Source organism: Ctenopharyngodon idella, chromosome 8, assembly GCF_019924925.1.
Source record: "Ctenopharyngodon idella isolate HZGC_01 chromosome 8, HZGC01, whole genome shotgun sequence".
In the NCBI taxonomy this organism is placed as follows: domain Eukaryota; kingdom Metazoa; phylum Chordata; class Actinopteri; order Cypriniformes; family Xenocyprididae; genus Ctenopharyngodon; species Ctenopharyngodon idella.
This window is the reverse complement of record NC_067227.1, coordinates 17,962,212-17,982,722: the sequence shown is the minus strand read 5'-3', so window position 1 is coordinate 17,982,722 and position 20,511 is coordinate 17,962,212. Positions and strand designations below refer to the sequence as shown.

At 36.8% G+C, this 20,511-nt stretch overlaps 1 protein-coding gene across 3 annotated transcripts in view; it reads left to right on the top strand.

Moving 5' to 3' along the window:
- kazna (kazrin, periplakin interacting protein a) overlaps nt 1-20,511 on the top strand; it is a 41,549-nt gene that overhangs the window by 9,521 nt on the left and 11,517 nt on the right. Inside the window, exons 2-7 of one of the 3 annotated variants that reach the window (XM_051903757.1) lie at nt 4,598-4,681; nt 13,586-13,777; nt 17,288-17,424; nt 17,543-17,713; nt 17,917-18,000; nt 20,207-20,381. In XM_051903757.1, the coding sequence (XP_051759717.1) occupies nt 4,598-4,681; nt 13,586-13,777; nt 17,288-17,424; nt 17,543-17,713; nt 17,917-18,000; nt 20,207-20,381 (843 nt within the window). Of the gene's footprint in view, nt 1-4,597; nt 4,682-9,244; nt 9,436-13,585; nt 13,778-17,287; nt 17,425-17,542; nt 17,714-17,916; nt 18,001-20,206; nt 20,382-20,511 lie in introns of those variants that run through there. The other 2 variants (XM_051903759.1, XM_051903758.1) reach the window with 2 other exon arrangements.

The following is a 20,511-nucleotide window of genomic DNA, read 5'->3' as shown; positions in this document are numbered from 1 at the left end:
CATGTAGTTTGATCAGCCACATTTGAATGCGCAGCATTTTCTGCCATATTTAAATGTATTTCTGATGGGGTTTCAGTTCATTTCTTTTGCACTGTTGTAACATTAGGCAGTTATGTTTGTTTTATATTATGTAGCAAAAGACTTTGGGTTTGGGACTTTGGAATGTCAATGTGTGATTATATGGAGTTTTGAAAAATAAATTTGTGTAGATTTTTCAAGCAAATCATTTGTACAGTCTGTTCAGTATTACACAAATCATAAACATTTTTCTGTTAATGTTTGAGTTGTAAGGGTACAGTTTGTGTGTGCTGGTGTTTGCCAGTGTTCACTATAATGTTAAACACAGATGTCGAGAGCTAGCTTATATCTGTTTACCGTTTGGCATTAAAACGACTGGATGGGGTTACCAGCCAGAGAGAGAGTTTGTGTGTGTGTATTTTGCTATTTGCAGCACTCAGAGATGATATGCTTCTGAAATAAACCCTGTACACTGCCTACAGTACCAATGAGGTTTAAGAGGTTACAGCTAGATGTCAAACTCTGTCTGCACAACTGGAATTCTTTGGTAAGGGTTTTATACATTTTGGATCACACACATTGTACTCTACACTGCAGTTGCAGACTTCAATTCAAATCCAGCTTCTTATTCAATGTCCAGGACCAAAATTCAGTTTTCCAATATTTAAGCTGTTAAAGGTGTTTATCATTGCCGTGCCTCTGGATGTTATTTTGCTGGGATTCATGATGAAGCTCTGCACATATGTGTATACTGATCAAGGAGAAGATTGGGCTGGCAGAGTTGTGCCATTAAAGCCGGGAGGTTAAAAAAAGCTAAAGACTTTATTAAAAGCACTGACATTTTTCACGGTGGTATCTCTACACTTTAAAATCAGCAGCGCATTCAAATTCAGCACATAGCAGCTTGATGAAAGCCTGAAGACACGCCTGTGGGAGCAACATTGATCGCTTGTCATTCAGGGAATGTACAAGCCATCAGCTCAGCTTCAGTTGATCGGTTTAAACAGATCTCTCTTTCACCCGTTTGTGTCCCATCCATGAACATCTCATTCAGTGAGTTTCATTGGTTGCTTATGACACTGGCAAGATTATTTTCTTCCTTTTATTTTGTGTTAATATTCCCTTAAAGTCTAAAGTCTCTTAAGTGGTCCACTCTGATTTAACCATCATTATTATAGTCATGGTTAGGAAGTAATTGAATAGGTTTTGTCATTTATTGTAGGTATTCTATTTCTGATAAGGGCCAAACTTATTTAATAAAGTGCATCTATAACTTTCAGTCTTTGTTGTTGTTATGTGCAAGCAAATATTTTTTTTTTTAGATTTAAAGGGTTAGTTCTGCCAAAAATGAAATTTACCCCATACTCACCCTCAAGCCATCCTAGTTGTATATGACTTTCTTCTTTCAGCCAAACACAATCAGAGTTATATTAAAAATATCCTGTCTTGTCCAAGCTTTATTAATGGGAGTGATTGGAGGATGAGATTTTGAAGTTCAAAAAGGTGCTGCCATCAATCATAAAACGTACTCCACACAGCTCCGGGTGGTTAATAAAGGCCTTCTGAAGCGAAGTGATATAAGTCATATACACCTAGAATGGCTTTAGGCCTGTCACGATAACTACTTTTTGTTGTGCGATATATTGCCCCAGAAATAATTGCGAGATGCGATATTATTGTCATTTTAAGACCATTTCATGCCACTGAATATATAATCATAATATAACAGCATAATAATGCAAGTAGGCTACACACTTTAAAATGACAATGAACCTAACTCTTAAGAATATTTAAATAGCTACTGAAATTGAAGCGTCAAAAAACATAATAATGTTGAATAAATAATAAACATTTGCTAACAAAAACTGCAAAATAACAAGTAGAAAAAACACTTGCAAATGCACAAAAGGCACTTATATGGAGATTTTCCATCTACAAGGTTTTTCCCTGACCTTATTTTCTCAGTAAAGTAAGGGTACACGCTATTGTCAGATGTCCATATGAACAAAGACAAAGATTTAGCAGTCAGATATGTCTTGTTGAGGTATCTGTTCTTCTAGAGGCGTGTTTGAAAAACTTCTTTTAACTTGAGCGCCGCGTCATGCACGAGATGCAGCGAAAGACGCGAGTGCAACAGTCAAACATGTTTCCATGGAAAAACGGCGTAGTGGAATGCAAAAACGCGTTCTCTATGAAAACGAACTAAACCCTCGCGACTGCCGCGTCCTGTGTGAAACTAGCTGTGAGCGTGCACCATTTCGCGCTGTCATGTTTATATTTGCTCCAGTGGATTGCGGAAACTGAGTGCATTTGCACTTATGCTTCCAAACTGTCTGTAGTTGTCAGGAAAACACTATGACGACTCGAATGGCGCATTTTTCCGCCTGTCGAAGTCAGCTCTGTATATGAAGGAGCTGAGCCCCGCTTTCGCCTCGGAGAGCAGACGAGATGACAGAGGCAGCGCGATCGGCAAAATGTCGGTGACATTTATTTTTGTATAAACATAATGGGCAATATATCGCGTCAACAAAATTATCGAGGTCATGTCTATATATCGTGCGATAAGTCGATATATCGACTATCGCGACAGGCCTAGATGGCTTGAGTAAATTATGGGCTAATTTTCATTTTTGGGTGAACTTTCCCTTTAAGACTTGATGCATTTGCTTTATAAAAGAAACATGTTGTAAGTTCATTACTGTATACATTTTTCTTTGTTTTTATAAGCTATTTTAAAGGATTTTCTGTGGTAATGCCACAGATGCTGTTGATAGAGCTCAATAATGTTTTTGATTCCAATAACTGAACTTTTGCAAACCTGGCAACCCTGACTGGCCATGTTGTAATAAGTCATGTGGCTTTTTAGATTACCACCTGTTGTTGTTGTTTTTTTTTTTGTTTGTTTTTTTTTTTTTTTTTTTTTAATTGTGGTTATTAGTACACATTTAAGGTAAAAAGCAGATTTTGGTAGTTCAGATAGATTGGTATTAGTATTGTATACAGTAATTATATACATAAAACTTGAGACCTAGTCACCATATTTTTATGGTGAATTTCTGGAAACACAGTTGCCATTTTTTAACTTAGTTTAACAGGATATTTTTTTTTACAGTGCATCAATTGCTGTTTTCACTTGACATAACGTGGAAAAGTATTTTGCACCACAGGTGTTTCCTATTTCCAAATTTAGGCCCCTCTGATGACCTTCTGTCTGAAACAGGCATATGTGTTTTGGGTGCTGTTACCTTGGCTTTAGTTGCTTAGCAACCCCTGGTCATATCCTGACTCAGCTCCAGACTTTCTGTCAGAGAGACAGAGGAGTTTTGACCCCTGAATGAGATGTTTCAAACTTCACATCCTCACAGAGCACACACAAGCAATGTCAGATCTGTTTAGTGAACCGATTGTATTTAAACTCTCTCTAGTCCTCCCAATTGGTTCCCATGGTGACGGGATGGTTATGGAGATGTGAATTTATTTGATTAAGAGGATGTTGTTTCAAGGATTTACAAGAACAATGTTCATATTCTGTATTTAAAAGATTTAGTTGCTTTACGTTTCCTTCTGCTAGCATTTTGTTCTTAGTTTGACATGTCATTCCTCCCCCTCATTCTCTTTTATCTTGATTCTGTCGCTTTGTCTGGGAAACAACACATTTTATCCATTCATCATTGATCTGTTAAACTCAGCATGCGAGAGAGACAGAGACAGGGAACATTTTCCACTCAAATTGCTAGGCTGAGAACATAATTTGTACCGAAAACATTTGTATTAAATTAGAACAACTCAAAAAAAAGAAGCATTTTTACTAGTGATCTCAGACATTATGTTGAGAAATGCTTTTTATATAATGCTCAACAGTCTTCTACAGCTAAAGGGTTTGAGAAAGACTGAAGAGAGAATGAGAGCAAAGGAAACTAGATGTCTTAACACTTAGCACTTTAGTGATTTTATGTCGCTCACAATCACGAAATCAATATTTTTCAAGTGTGTGTGTACATGTATGTGTAAGTGTTTTGAGTCGCTACAGCTGAAGGATCTTATCACACTCATCTGAAGGATGTTGATCTTTGACACTGTGCACCTGCTGAACAGGTTTTCTTATCCGGCAGTGCTGAAATTAAAATTGAGTGATGGATGATCAGAGAACGCAAGTGAAAGCATCTTCAGAGAGAGATAGAGAAAACACATTTGCCCTGCAGAATAAAGCCAGTGATTTAGTTTTATAAGATTATGCTCATTTTAATTAGGTAAAGAAGCTTTCTAAGCATTGAAATCTATCCGGAAGGCGTTATAACAAGCATCCAGTGGCTAAGCCTCTATTCTGTCATTGATTTGTGTGTTAAATGCTTCCAGTTCCTTCTGCAGTGAGTGGTGTGATATTTCAGCCGGATCAGAGGTGAGATACACTGCTGCCGATAACAGAGGTCATTCGAGCTGAACTCTAGACATTTATTTCACTAAAATGTGAACTTCCATCCATATATTGCTATCATAAGGAAGTCAGAAGAGTGAATTCGGCTCAAACACACAATCTTCATAAATCTAATGTTATTTTGTTTGTGTATTTCTCTCTCAGATGCACCGGTGCAAAGACAGAAAGCTTTGACAGAGCTTGGTCAAAAAGGTGACGTTGTTCTCCAGGAGACATCTTTAGATAAAGGTAAGAATAGTGCACACGCTGAAAAGCAGAAACAAAGTCCAGATAAGCACAAACACTCTCACACCACTAAAACACACCACTGACAAGTGGAATGAAAATGAGTGTGTGTCAGATTGTGATCTATGAGGCGTCGCCTGAGAGATAGAGAGTGAATTTTCCTGAGCTGGAAGATGAACACACACACACACACACATTAGTCTCAACATCAGGCTGCACACTTAAAGGAATAGAGCTTTTTTCAAAATCATAATTACCAATCTGATTGGCTTTGTCCAGAATCGGGATGCACATATTTATATGTAGCAAGGTATGTTCAGGGAAGGAGGAGGCGGGAACCGGCAAACGTTCAAACACTTCATAAATCATAAAATAAACAAATGCAAAACGAAAGTAAAAGCAGCAGCCCCTCATGGACGACTGCTGCACACACATAAAAGCATAACGTAAAATCCAGGCCTGGTCCTCTCTCAACCTTCACTGTCTTTTTATGCTTCCGAAGCTCCCCCGTGAGATCGTGACCGGTTCGGCGCACAGATGACGTTCATTAGCAATCACGCCACTCGAATTCAAAGTTTGAGCTTGGTAAGATTTAAAAAAAAAAAAAATAGAAGTTGTTTTTTATACTCAACAAATCTGCATTGATTTGTTCAAAAATACAGTAAAACAGTATTTCTGTTTTAATATATTAAAAAAGTTATTTATTCCTGTGATGGCAAAGCTGGATTTTCAGCAGCCATTTCTCCAGTCTTCAGGGTCACATGATTCTTCATAAGTCATTCTAATTTGCTGATTTCATACTCAAAAAACATAATTTTTTTTTTTTTTATCATAAATGCTAAAAACTACGGAGCCCCGGACATGACATGCAGGAAAAAAATAGTAGGCTAAATCATGTGCACGATTTACTAAATCGTGCACACGATTTACTAATTCGTTCCCTCGATTTACTAAAACGTGCGCACAATTTACTATTTCGTTCCCTCGATTTATGAATCATGCGCATGATTTATAAATCGAGGGAACGAAATAGTAAATCGCGTGCACAATTTAATTTTTTTTCTTGCGTGTCATGTGCGTGGCTCCGTAAATAATAGTTGCACTGCTTACTATTTTTGTGAAAACTGTTATTTTTTTTCAGGATTCTTTAATGAATAGAAAGTTTAAAAGAACCACATTCATTTGAAATATATATATATATATATATATATATAATTTATTTATTTATTTATTTTTGTTAAGTTTTTTTTATTACTTTTGAGCAATTTAATTCATCCTTGCTGAATAAAAGTATTAAATGAAGTTCCAAACATAGGTTCGGGAGGAGCCTAATCATTTAGTCAGTCATCATTTTGAGCCTGTATAAGCAGCAGTCCTTGTGCCGTTCCAGCAAGAATTCTTCCAGCATCCCTTCACCTCCCCATCTCCTCCTCTATTTCTCACATTCTCTCCATCTTTTTGTGTTCCCTGCAGATTTCCATAGATATCATTATAAGCATGCAGACTATTTTCGTCACAACTGGCTTGACGGGAGTTAATCACTCAGCGTCGTGTTTTTAATGCGCCGTGTTAAAATAGTTATTTTAACAGAGCCTGTCTCGAGATGCAGCTGTCTTTCCAATTCATTTGCGCTCTGTCTTTCTTGCACTCTCTTTAGTGTGGATGCGTCCTGTATCTGTGTCTGCTCGCTAGTTCTAGCTAGAGTAGTAATCACGATCGATCGGTGTATTCGTCCACATTCCTGGTAGTAATTTGTATGTAGCTAGTGTTATGCTTATAATGCTTAATATTTGAAACAACCCAATAAATTCATTAAACATCTTACATTTGGGTATTTAAGGTTGAGAGGTCAACCTAACTTTAAGTTATTTACAATGATTTTTAAGAACATTCTTTTCGGGAATATGAATACATACATTTTTAAGACATGAACATTCTTAAAAGTTTTTGGGAATACAAAATATATATATATTTTTTTTTCTTAAGTTAGAAAATCTTTATCCTTTATCCTTAAGAATGTTTTGTGAATCCGCCCTTGTGAGCTTTGTGAGATTTTTCTGGTAATTTCATCATTGTCTTTACAACCATAGTGAGAACTGCTGTGCATTTGAATGAGCTGCAAGATTATTTTCTTTGCCGGCTTGTTGGTTTGTTTTTTGGGGGGATTGTGAGGATGCTTTTTTGCCTTTATTTTTTACATGACAGTGGAAAACACATGACATGACCCGGATTGAACCTGTTTCCCATGAGCCGACAGCCCTCTTGAGCATCCTGAGCATGTGCACAGCCAAATGCGCCACAGCTCTGATGCCTTGTTATTGTGGGGTTTCTGCTTTACAGCACCTAAAATCAACAAAAAGTGTGGTTAGTTACTTTGGGTCAGTCAGATGACCTTTACCTATTTACATGGTGGTTCTTGGCCAGTTTGGACCAGACGTTATGTCAGTGGTTCAGTCTGGCTTTGCGAGACTGAACACCTTCACCAGTACCGAACATGTCAGAAAAGGGAGAGAGAGATAAGTGATAGCGAGACAATACCGTATTATCTTACAGTGTTTTCTTGGACCTGACTGGAGGTTGACTATTAGAGACTCAATTGATTGAGGTTCTCTGATCACTGGCTTTCATGAATCAAAGGTTATAAATTATGAATCAGTTGATTCATCATCTCCACAGAGGGAATGACTGCAGCTGCAGTTCTTAAACAAATCTCTCCTCTTTTATCACTCTTTTATTCTCTTTAAAACTAAAATGATTTTTTTATCTGTGTCACATTGTCGGCTTATGTTGGCTTTTGCGAGTTTGTTTATTATACTTCATAAGTGTAAATGCTGCTGTTTCTGTGACTCAAAGACTAGAATAATCAGCTGTCAGAAGGTGATGCCAGTCTGCAGTTGTTTGTCTTTTGGCTATGGTGTGGTTGGCACAGCAGTTAGTCACACTTTACATTCCTTTGTGTATGTTTGTCTGTGTGTTAAGCATATGTGTGTAAACTCTGTTGACAGGTGTAATGTGTGTGTTGACAATCATCCTGAGGGATCTGTAAAATTTAGCTCAGTGTTGAAAAGCAACACAGCTATATTCAGGCACACAGATTTTGTGTGTGCATCAGTTTTGGTTTGTAAGTACCTGAGTGAATATGAGTGAGTCTGTGTGCACATGTGACCTAGTGAGCTTGACAGCTTGCTAGACTGCTCAACATTATGCTGCCAACACCAAGGTCATAGGTTTGATTCCCAAGAGAGATACTAACTGATAAAAAAGTAACTTTAAGAAAAACATCTGCCAAGTGAAGAAATGTAAAAAAAAAACCTTCATAACTGACAGACTACTACAAATCTGCCTGCCATTTGGGGTATTTTCGGTAAGAGACCTTTGTACAATACCGCTCAAAAGTAAGTTTTTTTTTTTTTTTTTTTTTTCAACAAGGATGCATTATAAGGATGCATTACATTTATCAAAAGTGACAATAAAGGCATATAGTGTTAAATAAGATTTAGGTTTCAAATAAATGCTGTTCTTTTCAACTTTTTATTCATCAAAGAATCCAGAAAATGTTTTACCGTGGTATAAAAAAAAAATTAAGCAGCACAACACTTTTCAACATTAATAATAATCATAAGAAATGTTTCTTGAACACCAAATCAACATATTAGAATGATTTCTGAAGGATTGTGTGACCTGAAAATTCAGATGCTGAAAATTCTGCTTTGCCATCAAATGAATAAATTATGTTTTAAAATATATTAAAAATTATTATTTTTAATATATTTTAGGAAAACTATTATTTTAAATTGTAATATTTCACATTATTACTGTTTTTACTGTATTTTTGATAGTTATCTGATGTATGAAATCGTTTTTACCAAAATATATATGTTCAACTAGATATTTTGATGACATAGTTCATTATAATTTTAAAAATTGAATCTTTAAAATGTAGATGTCATGACTAGTTTTGAATCTCGTCACAGCCATGATGAAATGTTTCTGTTAACTTTTTAACCGAGAGATGAAATAATAATTTAATAATATTTTGAATTTAAAAGCAGAAGATAAATATTTGACAAAAATATTTTGTGTATTTCAGCATCAGATTTTGTTGTAAATTTCTCACAAAGTGAAACAATTGCAGTTCTTTCTCTTAGACAGGAATTGATCTTTACTGAGCAAGTGCCATCTTCCAAATTAGTGTGTTACATGCTGAGATACTTGGATCAAAACTGATTGACAAAAACAAGTGATTGGAGATAGGTGCCAATAACAGGGGTTTCCTGTAGCTTATTCTCAGAACAGTGTGTTAGTTGTTGATTGTTAACTTCAATGTGTGTGTGTGTGGTTTCCTCTTACCGGAATCTGGCAAGTGAGAGTGGTGTGTGTGTGTGTGTGTGTGTGTGTGTGTGTGTGTGTGTGTGTGTGGATGTGTTTGAAAAGAGAGTCATTACCTGCTTGAAATTCTGCACCTTGACCTTAGATCCTTCTCTTCCTTTAGCACAGTGTGTGTGTGTGTGTTTTTGTGTGTGTGTGTGTGTTGAACAATGGTGTCAGTTGTAGCTCCTCCTTTTTAAGCAGAGAAAGAGAAGGGAATGCTGAGGACAGTTAATATCTGTAAACTAGTGGGAGTCGCTCCTGGCAGGTGAAGAGGGAGTTTGAGCTTTTGAATTTGAATTCCATTCAGGACATGATAGTTGAGGTTCTTTTAGTCCCAATCATTTGATTTGGTGGAGATGCCAGCGAGGAACGAGAGGTGAATGCGGGTGAGTAAATGAGTGATCGTGAGCACTTCCCTCAGGCTGGAGAGAATGGAGAGCAGAAAAAGTTTCTTTGTAGCTGCATGACTGGTTTCACTGGTAGAGTGAAAGGTTTTATGTGTGTGTTCAGATGATGTATTGGCTGATGTGATTTCAAGTGGTTTTCAAAGTTTGTTTTTGTAAATGCAATGAAGCATCAGAATGGACCGTTACATCATCAGGCGTGTTTATATTTAAATAGGCGCACACAGGCGCGCACATGTGGCTGCACGCACACACACACACACGCACTTGGATAGTTAACAATATCAGGAGTTTAAGTTAAAGGAAATATTTGTAAAGGGTACAAAAAAAATTTATATTGTTGCTGATGATCATTTTCTTAAGATTTAATGGTGTGCACGATAATAATAGAACATTTTAACAAAAATAGGGTTATTTAAAATATAATATGTTATATAACTATATTATACAGTAATATAAATATATATAGTTGGCTTTATTTTATGCTATTACGGTAATGCTAAATATCTCTCTTTTTATTATGTGGAGGCTACATGCTGTAAGACTAAGTAAATGAACACTGAAGTACTCCCACATAAACATTACTTAATTAATAGTAGGAGGAAAGCTTGAAAATGTCTTATTTACTACCTGAAATGATTTTTGTGAGTCACTCTACAGGACTAATTTTTTATTTATTTTTTCTGTTTGACGTAAAATTCATTTTTAAAAGCTGACATAACATGCAGTGATGCAATATCGTGGAGCGGTTTGCATCAAAATACCCCACCATCAGAAGATGGATAACACAGAGCATGGTGGAACTGTGGGAGTTTATCACACTGGACAGGCCTGGCATCACTTCATCCCACTGTACATAAACTGAAGCACGAGCTTTACAGGACAGAAACACACACACATCACAAGCCAGCAGTCTCTTTATTATCAAGTCCAAACTTTATGTGTATGATGCAAATATTCATCTGATAAAATGTGACTCTGTAACACATATGCGGACAGTCACTGTTATATTTTGAAATGCTGTTTATGGGAGCTGTGAGATTAGAGTAAACGTCTTTTTTTTTGCCTTCACTACTTTGTTTTATTTGAATTAAAAACCCAATGATCAGTCCTCTTCTAGTCATCTCCCTAAGGCTCACAGACTCATTTTGTGGTTGACTGCACTAATAGAATTAATCAAACTCTTCAGAGCGTGGCTATCAAATCTCTGCCCTTTTCTGTAGTGTCCTCAAAGGCCAAGACACTCAAGACTCTTTAAATTGCACAAAAAGCCCACACATGCCTCTCTCTGTTTCTCTCTATTTTCTTTTTTTGTCGCACTTAAAATGTATTAATGTCATTGCCTTGATTATAAAAACATGAAACCAAGTGGTATTTATTTCGAAAAAGGAACTTAAGTGGAACTGACAGAAAAAATGGCTCAGTAAAATTGAAGGGGTCATGAATTGAGAAATCAAATTTTCTTTGAGCTTTTGATATGTAATATATATATATATAATGACCTCCATTGTACTATAAGAATATCCTATAAGTTTCAGAACTGAAAACTTCCTTGTTAGTCCAATAAAAGCTTTTATTGACACCAGGCCCAGCGAACGATGAATGTGACATATGAATGTCTCAGTTGAGCTTTATTTATTTGTATTCGGTACATTTCACTGTTGATTCTTTGGTAAATCAATTGCATTTCGGCGCAGGCTTTGCAAACAGAATTTTATAATATGGACTTGACAGCAATGCAACAACATGTAAGTAACTGTGTTAATTTTAATGCCTGATCTGATATGTAATGATTCATGTACAGTCAGATGTTTTTTGTCTATGTGTCAGTAAATCAAACCAGTGACTAAACGGTCAACTTCACGTTGTTTCTCTTAGTAGGATGAAAATAATCTGTTATTTAAACAGTGATTAAATTATATATAGAAATCAATCAAAGAATGCTCCCTTTACAATCACTGGAGCTGTCAATCAAACAACAGCGTGAGTTTATCAGTGACTGAGTTCTGGACTCGTGCCAAAACTCCCGTTTTATTCAACGAATCTTTTAGTTGCATCGCATTTGCACTGTTAGTTATGATGAAAGCATTAGTTAATGTGCAGAAATTGAGAAGCAATGACGAGATCACTGCTTTCATGTGCAGAACAACATGTCTGTGATCGGCTTCAGTGTTCATCACTGCAACCTTTCATGCCACGATCTAAATATAATGCCATATATCTAAATGTAATGCTATAATCAACACTTTTCATGATTAGTTAACCTTGAGAGCTGTAATAGTAAAAACGTGCTTAAAGTTTCGAGAGGGTAATACTTAGCTATTTCATATGCAAAGATATTAGCCAATCACAGCAGTGGGCGTTTACACTGAAGTCTCACAGCAGACACACCCCTTAAAACAGCGTTCAAATCAGAGGGCTAAAATCAGGGTAGGAAAAATGCCTTTTATTTCTAAATTATGACAATATTTGATGTTAAAAGCATACTAACATTATAAGTGCACCCCAGGAAACATTATAAAACAACGCAGTTCATGACCCCTTTAAACTACTTCTGAATAAAGGTTTAGCATCATTTCCAGATACAAATTGGTTTGATATTTTGTTATTTCATGCAATGAACGTTTTTTGGAGTATTTGCTTCTTTGAGGGCTTCTTCCGTAGGGTGTTCTGTTTAGCTTGTTTAAATTAGATCTGATATCCTGTTTCTAAAGGCCCAAAAATAGCAAGCACAAAGAGTCCAGGTAAAAACTCACTCCTTATGTATTACTTAACAATACAAAAATTCCTGTCTGGACAAGAAACTACAGGCTAAAGCCAACTGTAACCCTTCACTGAACCCAGCTAATCTAGAGTCGCATCTGCATTCTAGATCCTCATTTTTGGATTAGTTGATGCCAAGGTCTTACAGCTCTAATCCGTGTAATACAGCCTGCCGGATCTGCAGTGCTGTCTTGTATCTGCTGTCTGAAAGTAAACTAAAGCAGATTCTAGAGCTGCATTAGATGCCTGTGTCAAGACTACAGCCTGTTCTGGCAAGGAGGAACACCAGATGTTCAGGATTCCTCACCTGTTCCATACCAGCCAACTGTGATGTGAATATTTATTAGATTGTTGTACTTTTTAAACTCACATGATCTCCTCACAGAGGATAGAGAATGAATCAGACATCAAATAATGCTCTCACGTGACTGAGCTGAACTCTTCAGAATATGGCAATAACTCAAACACATAAGCGCGGCCAGACAGACATGGGTCAAAGCTCATTATGAATGCCACACACACAAAATCAGACCTTACATTGCTACACACCTCACAGGTTTTATAGTCTTTATGGTTTTATTCACATACTACTGTGTTTGTATGAACACTTATCTCTTTGTGTAAATCCAGAAGTGCTATTTAAGAATTTAAAGCTCAAAGACTGTAGTAAGCGCACATTTTGTGATTCTGTAGCTAATGAATGCATGATTTTGTTTTGTAGATGCATGATTTCTGTGTCTTCATTATCACTAAAGCCTTCTAAACATTTTACTTGACATTCCAGCTCACCCTTTACCTACACTCAGTTTCTGTAGCTTGTCTCTGCAGAAATTACAGGAATGCTCTCATGCTTGTGTCCCAAAAGTTGATCTGCTTGTTTCAGAATGCATGTAGGAGGCATATTTGCATATTGAGTGTGAAGTTAAATTGATGGAATACTTTGAAGGATTTTCTTTCATTTCAAAATTTATAAGATGAAAAAAATAATAATTCTGGTCCTGGATTATAATTGGCATTCCAATAAACCTCTTCAGGCATATTGTGATTTATAGTTATGGTTAGGGCTTGCAGGCAGTGCAAAATGAATGAATAAATAAATAAATAAATATTATAGGTTAAAAAACAGCATTTATTTGATACAGAAAAGTTTTGTAACACTATAAATGACTTTACTGTCACATTTGATCAATTTAATGCATCCTTGCTAAATAAAAGTATTAATTTATTTTAAAAATGAATGCCACTTCTTATCAAAATGATAGTAAATATATGAATTTTAATAAAAACCTTCAATTGTTTAGTAGCAACATAAATCAGGAAACCATAACATTGATGCATTATAATGTTCAATTATTCTCGTTCTCTGTAGTGCTGTTGCATGAGGAGGTGGTGCGTCTGCAGGAGGAGGTGTCAGTGCTGAAGCAGGTCAGGGAGATGTTGAATCGTGAGCTGGAGGAGACAGGAGGAGGCTGCTCTGTGGAGCTGCTGTCCGTCTCACAGCTCCGAGTGCAGCTAACACAGAAAGAGCAGGAGCTGGACAGAGCAAAGGAGGCATTACAAGGTAGGAAATGAATACCATGAGCCTGAATTTTCACCCCCAAATCTCAGCCTACTCTAGACCTGTCATTTTGAAATATACAATAGATCTAAAAGCGCAAACCCCTTGCTTAGTGCTAACTGCCAACTTGCTGTTCATAAATATTATGGAGAATAAGAGTACTCTATTGAATTCATTATTATATTGTATTATTATATTACATTTTCAAGGACAAGGCTTAAGTCTAATCCCAGACTAAAATGTGTATTTGACCTGTCTTAACTGAAAGCAACTTGCACTGACATATTCTAAAATATGTCAGCCATTGTTTTGTCTAAAGATGCACATAAGTAATGTTTTTTTCTAAGGTACGTTTAAAAAAACGACTTGTCCTAATTTAACTAAGGCCTACTCCTGGCTTAATCTAAGCCCTGTCTGTGAAACCAGGCCTATGTTATGTCATGTCACGTCACGTTGCGTCCTAATTTAACAAAGGCCTACACCTCATCTCTCATCTTTTTTTTTTTTTTTTTTGTCCTGCTGCTCATTTTTCAGCTCTGTAGCTTTGAAATGCGGAAGTAATCAGAACAGCACTGACCACAAAACTGGCATAATATTCTCAGTGTTTAGGTATCGAGGGATTCTACTCTCCTTGGTCTGACTTTGTCTTTAAATCTACTTTTTCCAATGACCCTCAAAGCCCATTGTGACAGAAATGCAGGAATAGATGTTCTTGTGTTTCACATGCTATAGATCAGGTAGAGTTAAACGGCAATCCTGAATGATAATTGCACCTAAACAGCTTTGCATTGTGGGTGCTGTCTTCTTTGCTCATCTGAGCAGTAACTGTACCCCAGTGCTGAGTTTGCGTGTGTGTGTATATACAGTATATGTGTGGCAAAAAATGTCTGCAGTATTCTGCGTAGGCTTACTGAAATCAGTAATGAAAATCATCATTGTGAAATGACCATTGTACATTTCTGCTGTAGCAAGAGATGGAGGGATAAAGAAAACTCATATAACTAATAATGTGCTTTATGTGTGAGCTAATGGAAAATGAACATCCAATATTTAATGAAACACACTGTTTGGGAGAAAATTGAAGAGCTCTCCTTAGTGATCTGAATGTTCACTGCTATTCATAATCTCTCTCTCCACCTCCTACCAGGTGTGTGTGTGTGTGTGTGTGTGTGTGTGTGTGTAAAAGGCTTTTTTTGTGTGCCATTTGGCTCCTGTATAATGAGTCTTTAAGTGGTGGGTGAATGGACTCAATGTCCTTGGAAAAGACGAGCTGCAATTTGCAAGTCAGAGCAGAGACTACAAACAACCTAAAACAGTCAATTACTGCCTCTGTTATCACACAATATTAACCACAGCCAGCTGGAGAGAGAGACACCCTGGAAGAGGAAAAATAGGGAGTGAGAGAGAGAGACGGATTGGAGTGTGAAAATGGACATCTTGGACATCAAGAGAATAATAGTCATGTATAAATGGGAACAGTTACATGCAAATGAAACCGTATTATGTATTTAAATTGATCGAGACCACAATCCAAATAGCATATGAAAAATTATTTTAGATTATCTTTAAGGTGTAATATTTCTACATATAACTGCACTGACAGGTGAATCCATTGCAGCAATATTTTATCAACATTGAGTTTCCCCATTATAAAGGGAAGATTAATAGTAAATCTTTGTCCTATATCACAGATATCCTTCATGTTTTCTCTTGGCCTCTCTGTAAGGTCTTCATGAATATGATTTTAATTCATACTGTTTAAACCAGAGCAGAAGGTTGATAATTGTCAAGGTTGTGAAGCACTTCTGATTTGTGAGTGCAAAACTAGGAGTGGAGCACAGAACCGTTTTAAAAATGATTTTATACTGTAACACATTGCAAAGTTAATATGAGTATTTTCATTTCAATAGAGAATAATTATTGCTTATATAGTTTTCTCTTTCTTTTTGGTTTGTTTTCTTTAATTATTGGTGCTCTCTAGACCTCCAGTAAGGATTGCTATTGCTCATACTCAGGGTTAGGATTTATTTTAAACCCATAACTCTATGTATTAAACTTTGGTGTTTGTGCCATGGACATGAATTATACCTATAATCATACGACTTGAAGAAACAGACTACTGCTCAAAGGTTTGGGGTTGGTAAAATTTTTAACTGGGGCAGTTGTGGCCTAATGGTTAGAGAGTCGGGCTCTCTATAACCCAAAGGTCATGGGTTTGAGTCTCAGTACCGGCAGGAAATGTAGGTGGGTGGAGTGAATGAACGTCACACATCACATGATCCTTCAGAAATCATTCTAATATTCTGATTTGGTGCTCAAGAAACATTTCTTCTTCTTCTTCTTCTTCTTCTTCTTCTTATCAATTAGGGCTGGGACAATATATTGATGCATCGCGAATTGAGAAATGATTCCGGATCGATTCTGATATTTTCCGATTCTGAGCTTAGTTTTTAACAGCAGATGGCACTGCATGCTTTAGAAACTGCCGTACTCTGCTTCCTTCCAATTCCTTACACACACCACTTGAACCTTCTATAAAATAAATCATTCATAAAGTTCGAAAAGGTTGAAGCGAATTACAAGGGTGTTCGCAGTGGGCTGTTTACATTAATCTTGCGTCATAAAAGCATTCTGAGGTGCAAATACATTGTCAGACTCAGCCAAACACACGAGCGGTCGTCTTCGTGAGCATTTGAGTATGCGCTTAAAAAATAGCCTAGAGTGCCATCTGCTGTTAAAAACTTGACTAAGTTCAGAATCGATTTGCGATGCATTTGGAAAATATCAGAAACGATCTACGAATCGCAATGCATCGATAGTATTGTCCCAGCCCTATTATCAATGTTGAAAACCGTTTTGTTGCTTAATTTTTGAAACAGTGATACTTGTTCAGAATGTTTTTATGAATAGAAAGGTATAGTCAAACCAAAATTTATTCAGACACCTTGAACATTTCATTCATTAATACAGTTTATTCACTATAGTTTAAAAAATGGTAATAAAATATGACAAGATCTCAGAGTTAAATTGTGTCAGAAAAAAATGATCTTAATTATGTCAGATAACACTTAAGCAAAACATGGTCAGGTCAAAGTGTCTAAATAATTTTTGGTTCCAAATTTTTATCCAAATTGCTATCCTCACTTACATAAATGAACTATAGTGTCCTGCACACATTAGTAAAAAATATATCAAAAATATAAAAATTGTCTGAATAACTTTTGGTTTGACTATATCTTTTCCAAACTTAAAACATATAACCCATAAGTTCTGGCAAGCACTTTAGAGATTGTCAGGCATTTTTCCAAGAACCCCATCAAATGGGAAAGTTTTTAGACTCAAAAAATATATTAACAAGCTGCATTCCTTGAATACATAACAGGATATTTGAAGCACCCTAAAAGGGTGTCTAGTGGTTTTCGAAAGGGGTCCATCTGAGCAACTTTTTATTATATATTATATATTTTATTATATTATATAACTGTTTCTCTATCTCTTTTTTTTTTCTCTTAGCAATGAAGGCAGACCGGAAGCGTTTGAGGTTGGAGAGGACTGATCTCGTGAATCAGATGCAGCAGCTCTACACAACACTGGAGAGCCGTGAGGAGCAGCTACGAGACTTCATACGCAACTACGAGCAACACCGAAAAGTATTTTTCTGGCATACACGCATATCTTATGCATTAATACTCACACAGCAACTTTAAACATGCTTAAATTTCCACTTCTACACATCAGTATTCACACACAAACTTGTTTGTGTTGTAGGAGAGTGAGGATGCAGTGAGAGTCTTGGCAAGGGAAAAGGATATGTTGGAGCGGGAGAAGTGGGACCTACGTCGACAAACCAAAGAGGCCACAGAACATGCAGGTGCACTCCGCTCTGCACTGGACCTGAAAGAGAACCGGATCAAGGAGCTGGAGGCTGAACTAACTATGGTAAGATAAACATAATTTAAAAAAACAGGCTACCAAACATTAGAATATCCTATTTCCTATGTCTGCTGAGTGGGTTTAGAAAAATTTAAAATGCGTGTTTGTCGGGTTTAGAGTGTCTTCAAACGATCTGTCAACTGAGTGGCTCAACTTCAGTGTTGAGTAGTGTGTGGGTGCTTTTGTTTATGTGTGTGTTTCTTTAACAGATGAGTAACTTTATGGCTCAGAAACTAGAGAGTCGCGTGTTTGTTCGATCTCCAGAAAGACCAGCATCACCTAAAACAGTGTCGGTAAGATCAGCCAGGCCTGTCACTCAACCCCAAGTCCCTCTTTGATTGGTCTGCAGTGTTGAATCCCTCTATGATATGCACAATTTAGACAATGTTATTGGTTGCACATGTATTTTGTTTTGAGAACAAACTCATTGTGTATATGGAATGGAAAAAGCATGTTCAGTTTTGTTCCCTCACTGTGAGTATGACTGTGTTTGTGTGCTCCTCTCTGCATGCTAGTTTATTAGAATGTTTAGAAACTTGGGAAGCAATTTAACCCAATGATAATGGAGAACATGGTGGCGATGGTGTTGGTGTTATTTGGGCTTGTTGTCTGTCATGACTGTGGTGTGAAATGACATGAAATCTGCTTTCTTTCTTTCTTTTTTTCCTTTTTTTTTTTTTTACAATTAGTGCAACGATTGTGGGGACAATTGTGCAGAAATTTGCAGAAATTATTTAAAAATGGTAAAATGTATTAAACAGAACTGAGAATTCACTTATACTGTATGTTGGTTGCCTGAAACATGAAAATTATTTTATATATATATATATATATATATATATATATATATATATTTATTATTATTATTATTATTAATTATAAATATAAACAATCTTCATATATCATATATAAATTTTATATAAATATTTCAACTATAAAAGCTATATGCTATATATATAATGTGTATGTATGTGTGTGTATATATATATATATATATATATATATATATATATATGAAACATGAAGATAACTCTAAGTTCAGTAGACACGAACAACTTGAAAATTCATGGATATTTAAAGGGGGGGTATCACACACAGTTTCTGCCAATCTCATGTTAATCTTTAGTACCTATAGAGTAGTATAGCATCCTTCATATCGCCGAAAAGTCTTTAGTTTTATCATATTTATAAAAGATACATACGCCGTACCGAGTCTTTCCGAAAACAGCCGAGTGTGTGTCGTCGTGAGCGGAGCTAGAGTAACGAGCTGTCACGAGCAAGCGCAGCTTTTGTGTAGAGATCGTCTGCAAGCTATCAATGGTTAGCTAAACAAATACATTTAAACACAGGCAATACACCATCGCGTTATCCATGGATAACTTTTGAATCACTATAATGAATATAGCGTATAGTGAATGATGAATAATGAATTTATGAATTCACTACTTTCGTATTGTTTACATTATATGCACTTAGGCGCCTATTGCCAACAAAACAGACATTTGAAGCAGTTTTACTCACCACCTGTGGTTCCGACTCATGACCGGGATCATTACTGCTGTGACCGCTCCATCTTTCAGTTTCAAACGATCTGTAAATCCAGCGTAGAGCATGGGCCTTGTTTATGAAACCATAAGCGCCGATCCTGAGGGCTCGAACAGCCACGGAAAAACACAAGATATTCCCCATTCATTTTAACCAATAAAAACGCAATTGCAACTCAACATCAGTTTCTATGGTTATTTTAATGACAAATATCGAGAGCGCATCAATGTAATGCTTGAGCACAAATCTATCAGCTCCACTGAACACTGGGTTCTTTGGGAAGCAAGGTTATCTTTCCCTCACAACCAAAAACACACTTCTTTGGTGACATTGTTAATTTTGTGAAGTCCTGTGACCTGTGCAGCGCTGCTGACGACTTCCGTAAAGCCGAACGCGCGTTGATGGGCGTGCTCTTGCTTTCTCTCTGGTCAACGTGTGCGCGCGCCCTTCCGGGAGAAGTGCCCGTACAAGGAATTCCGCCCCCGTTTACGCCACTCAGGCCCGTACCCGAAAAAAAAAAAACCCGGAGTTCGTGAGGATTTGGAAGAGTATTTTTGGCACAGAAACTCGTGTTTTGAAACGTTGCCCATGTTTAGCATGAGAATCCAACTCTTTAACAGTGCAAATAAGTCAGAATGCATAAAATAGCATTATACCCCCCCTTTAATGGTCAAAAAAAAATGTAAAAACAATGGGATTTAACACAGGGGGAAAGCAGAGATGTAGAATTTCGGTAGGAGTTCAAATTTTTACACATGTAGAATTTTCTGCAAAATTCTGTGCGGGCCTATTAATAACTTGACTTTCGCTCCAGACTTCCACTACTGTGAAGCGTTTGGAGCAGTTATTCTGGGCAGTACTACGCATTTATTTTCACACATTTTACACTTGTTTACAACACTCTCTGGATAAGGAAGCAGACCTGATTGAATTAAATCTGTTTGTGTGTTCCAGGCAAAACAGTCTTTGGCTACTCTTACTAAGGATGTTCCTAAGCGACATTCGCTGGCCATGCCCACGGAAACTGTCGTCAACGGCAACCAAGAGTGGGCGATGCATGCAGAGCTTCCTCTGACTGCGGCGATACGACAGAGTCAACAAAACCTTTACCACTCAATGGACAGACAGGGTACATACTGTACACATTACACTTACACTAATGACCTGTCTGTATAGAGATCTGAACCAGCTGAAAGTAACTTGTGTTAAATGAGGTAAAATCAGCCTCTTAGTTCTAAAACAAATTCACTGAATCAGTC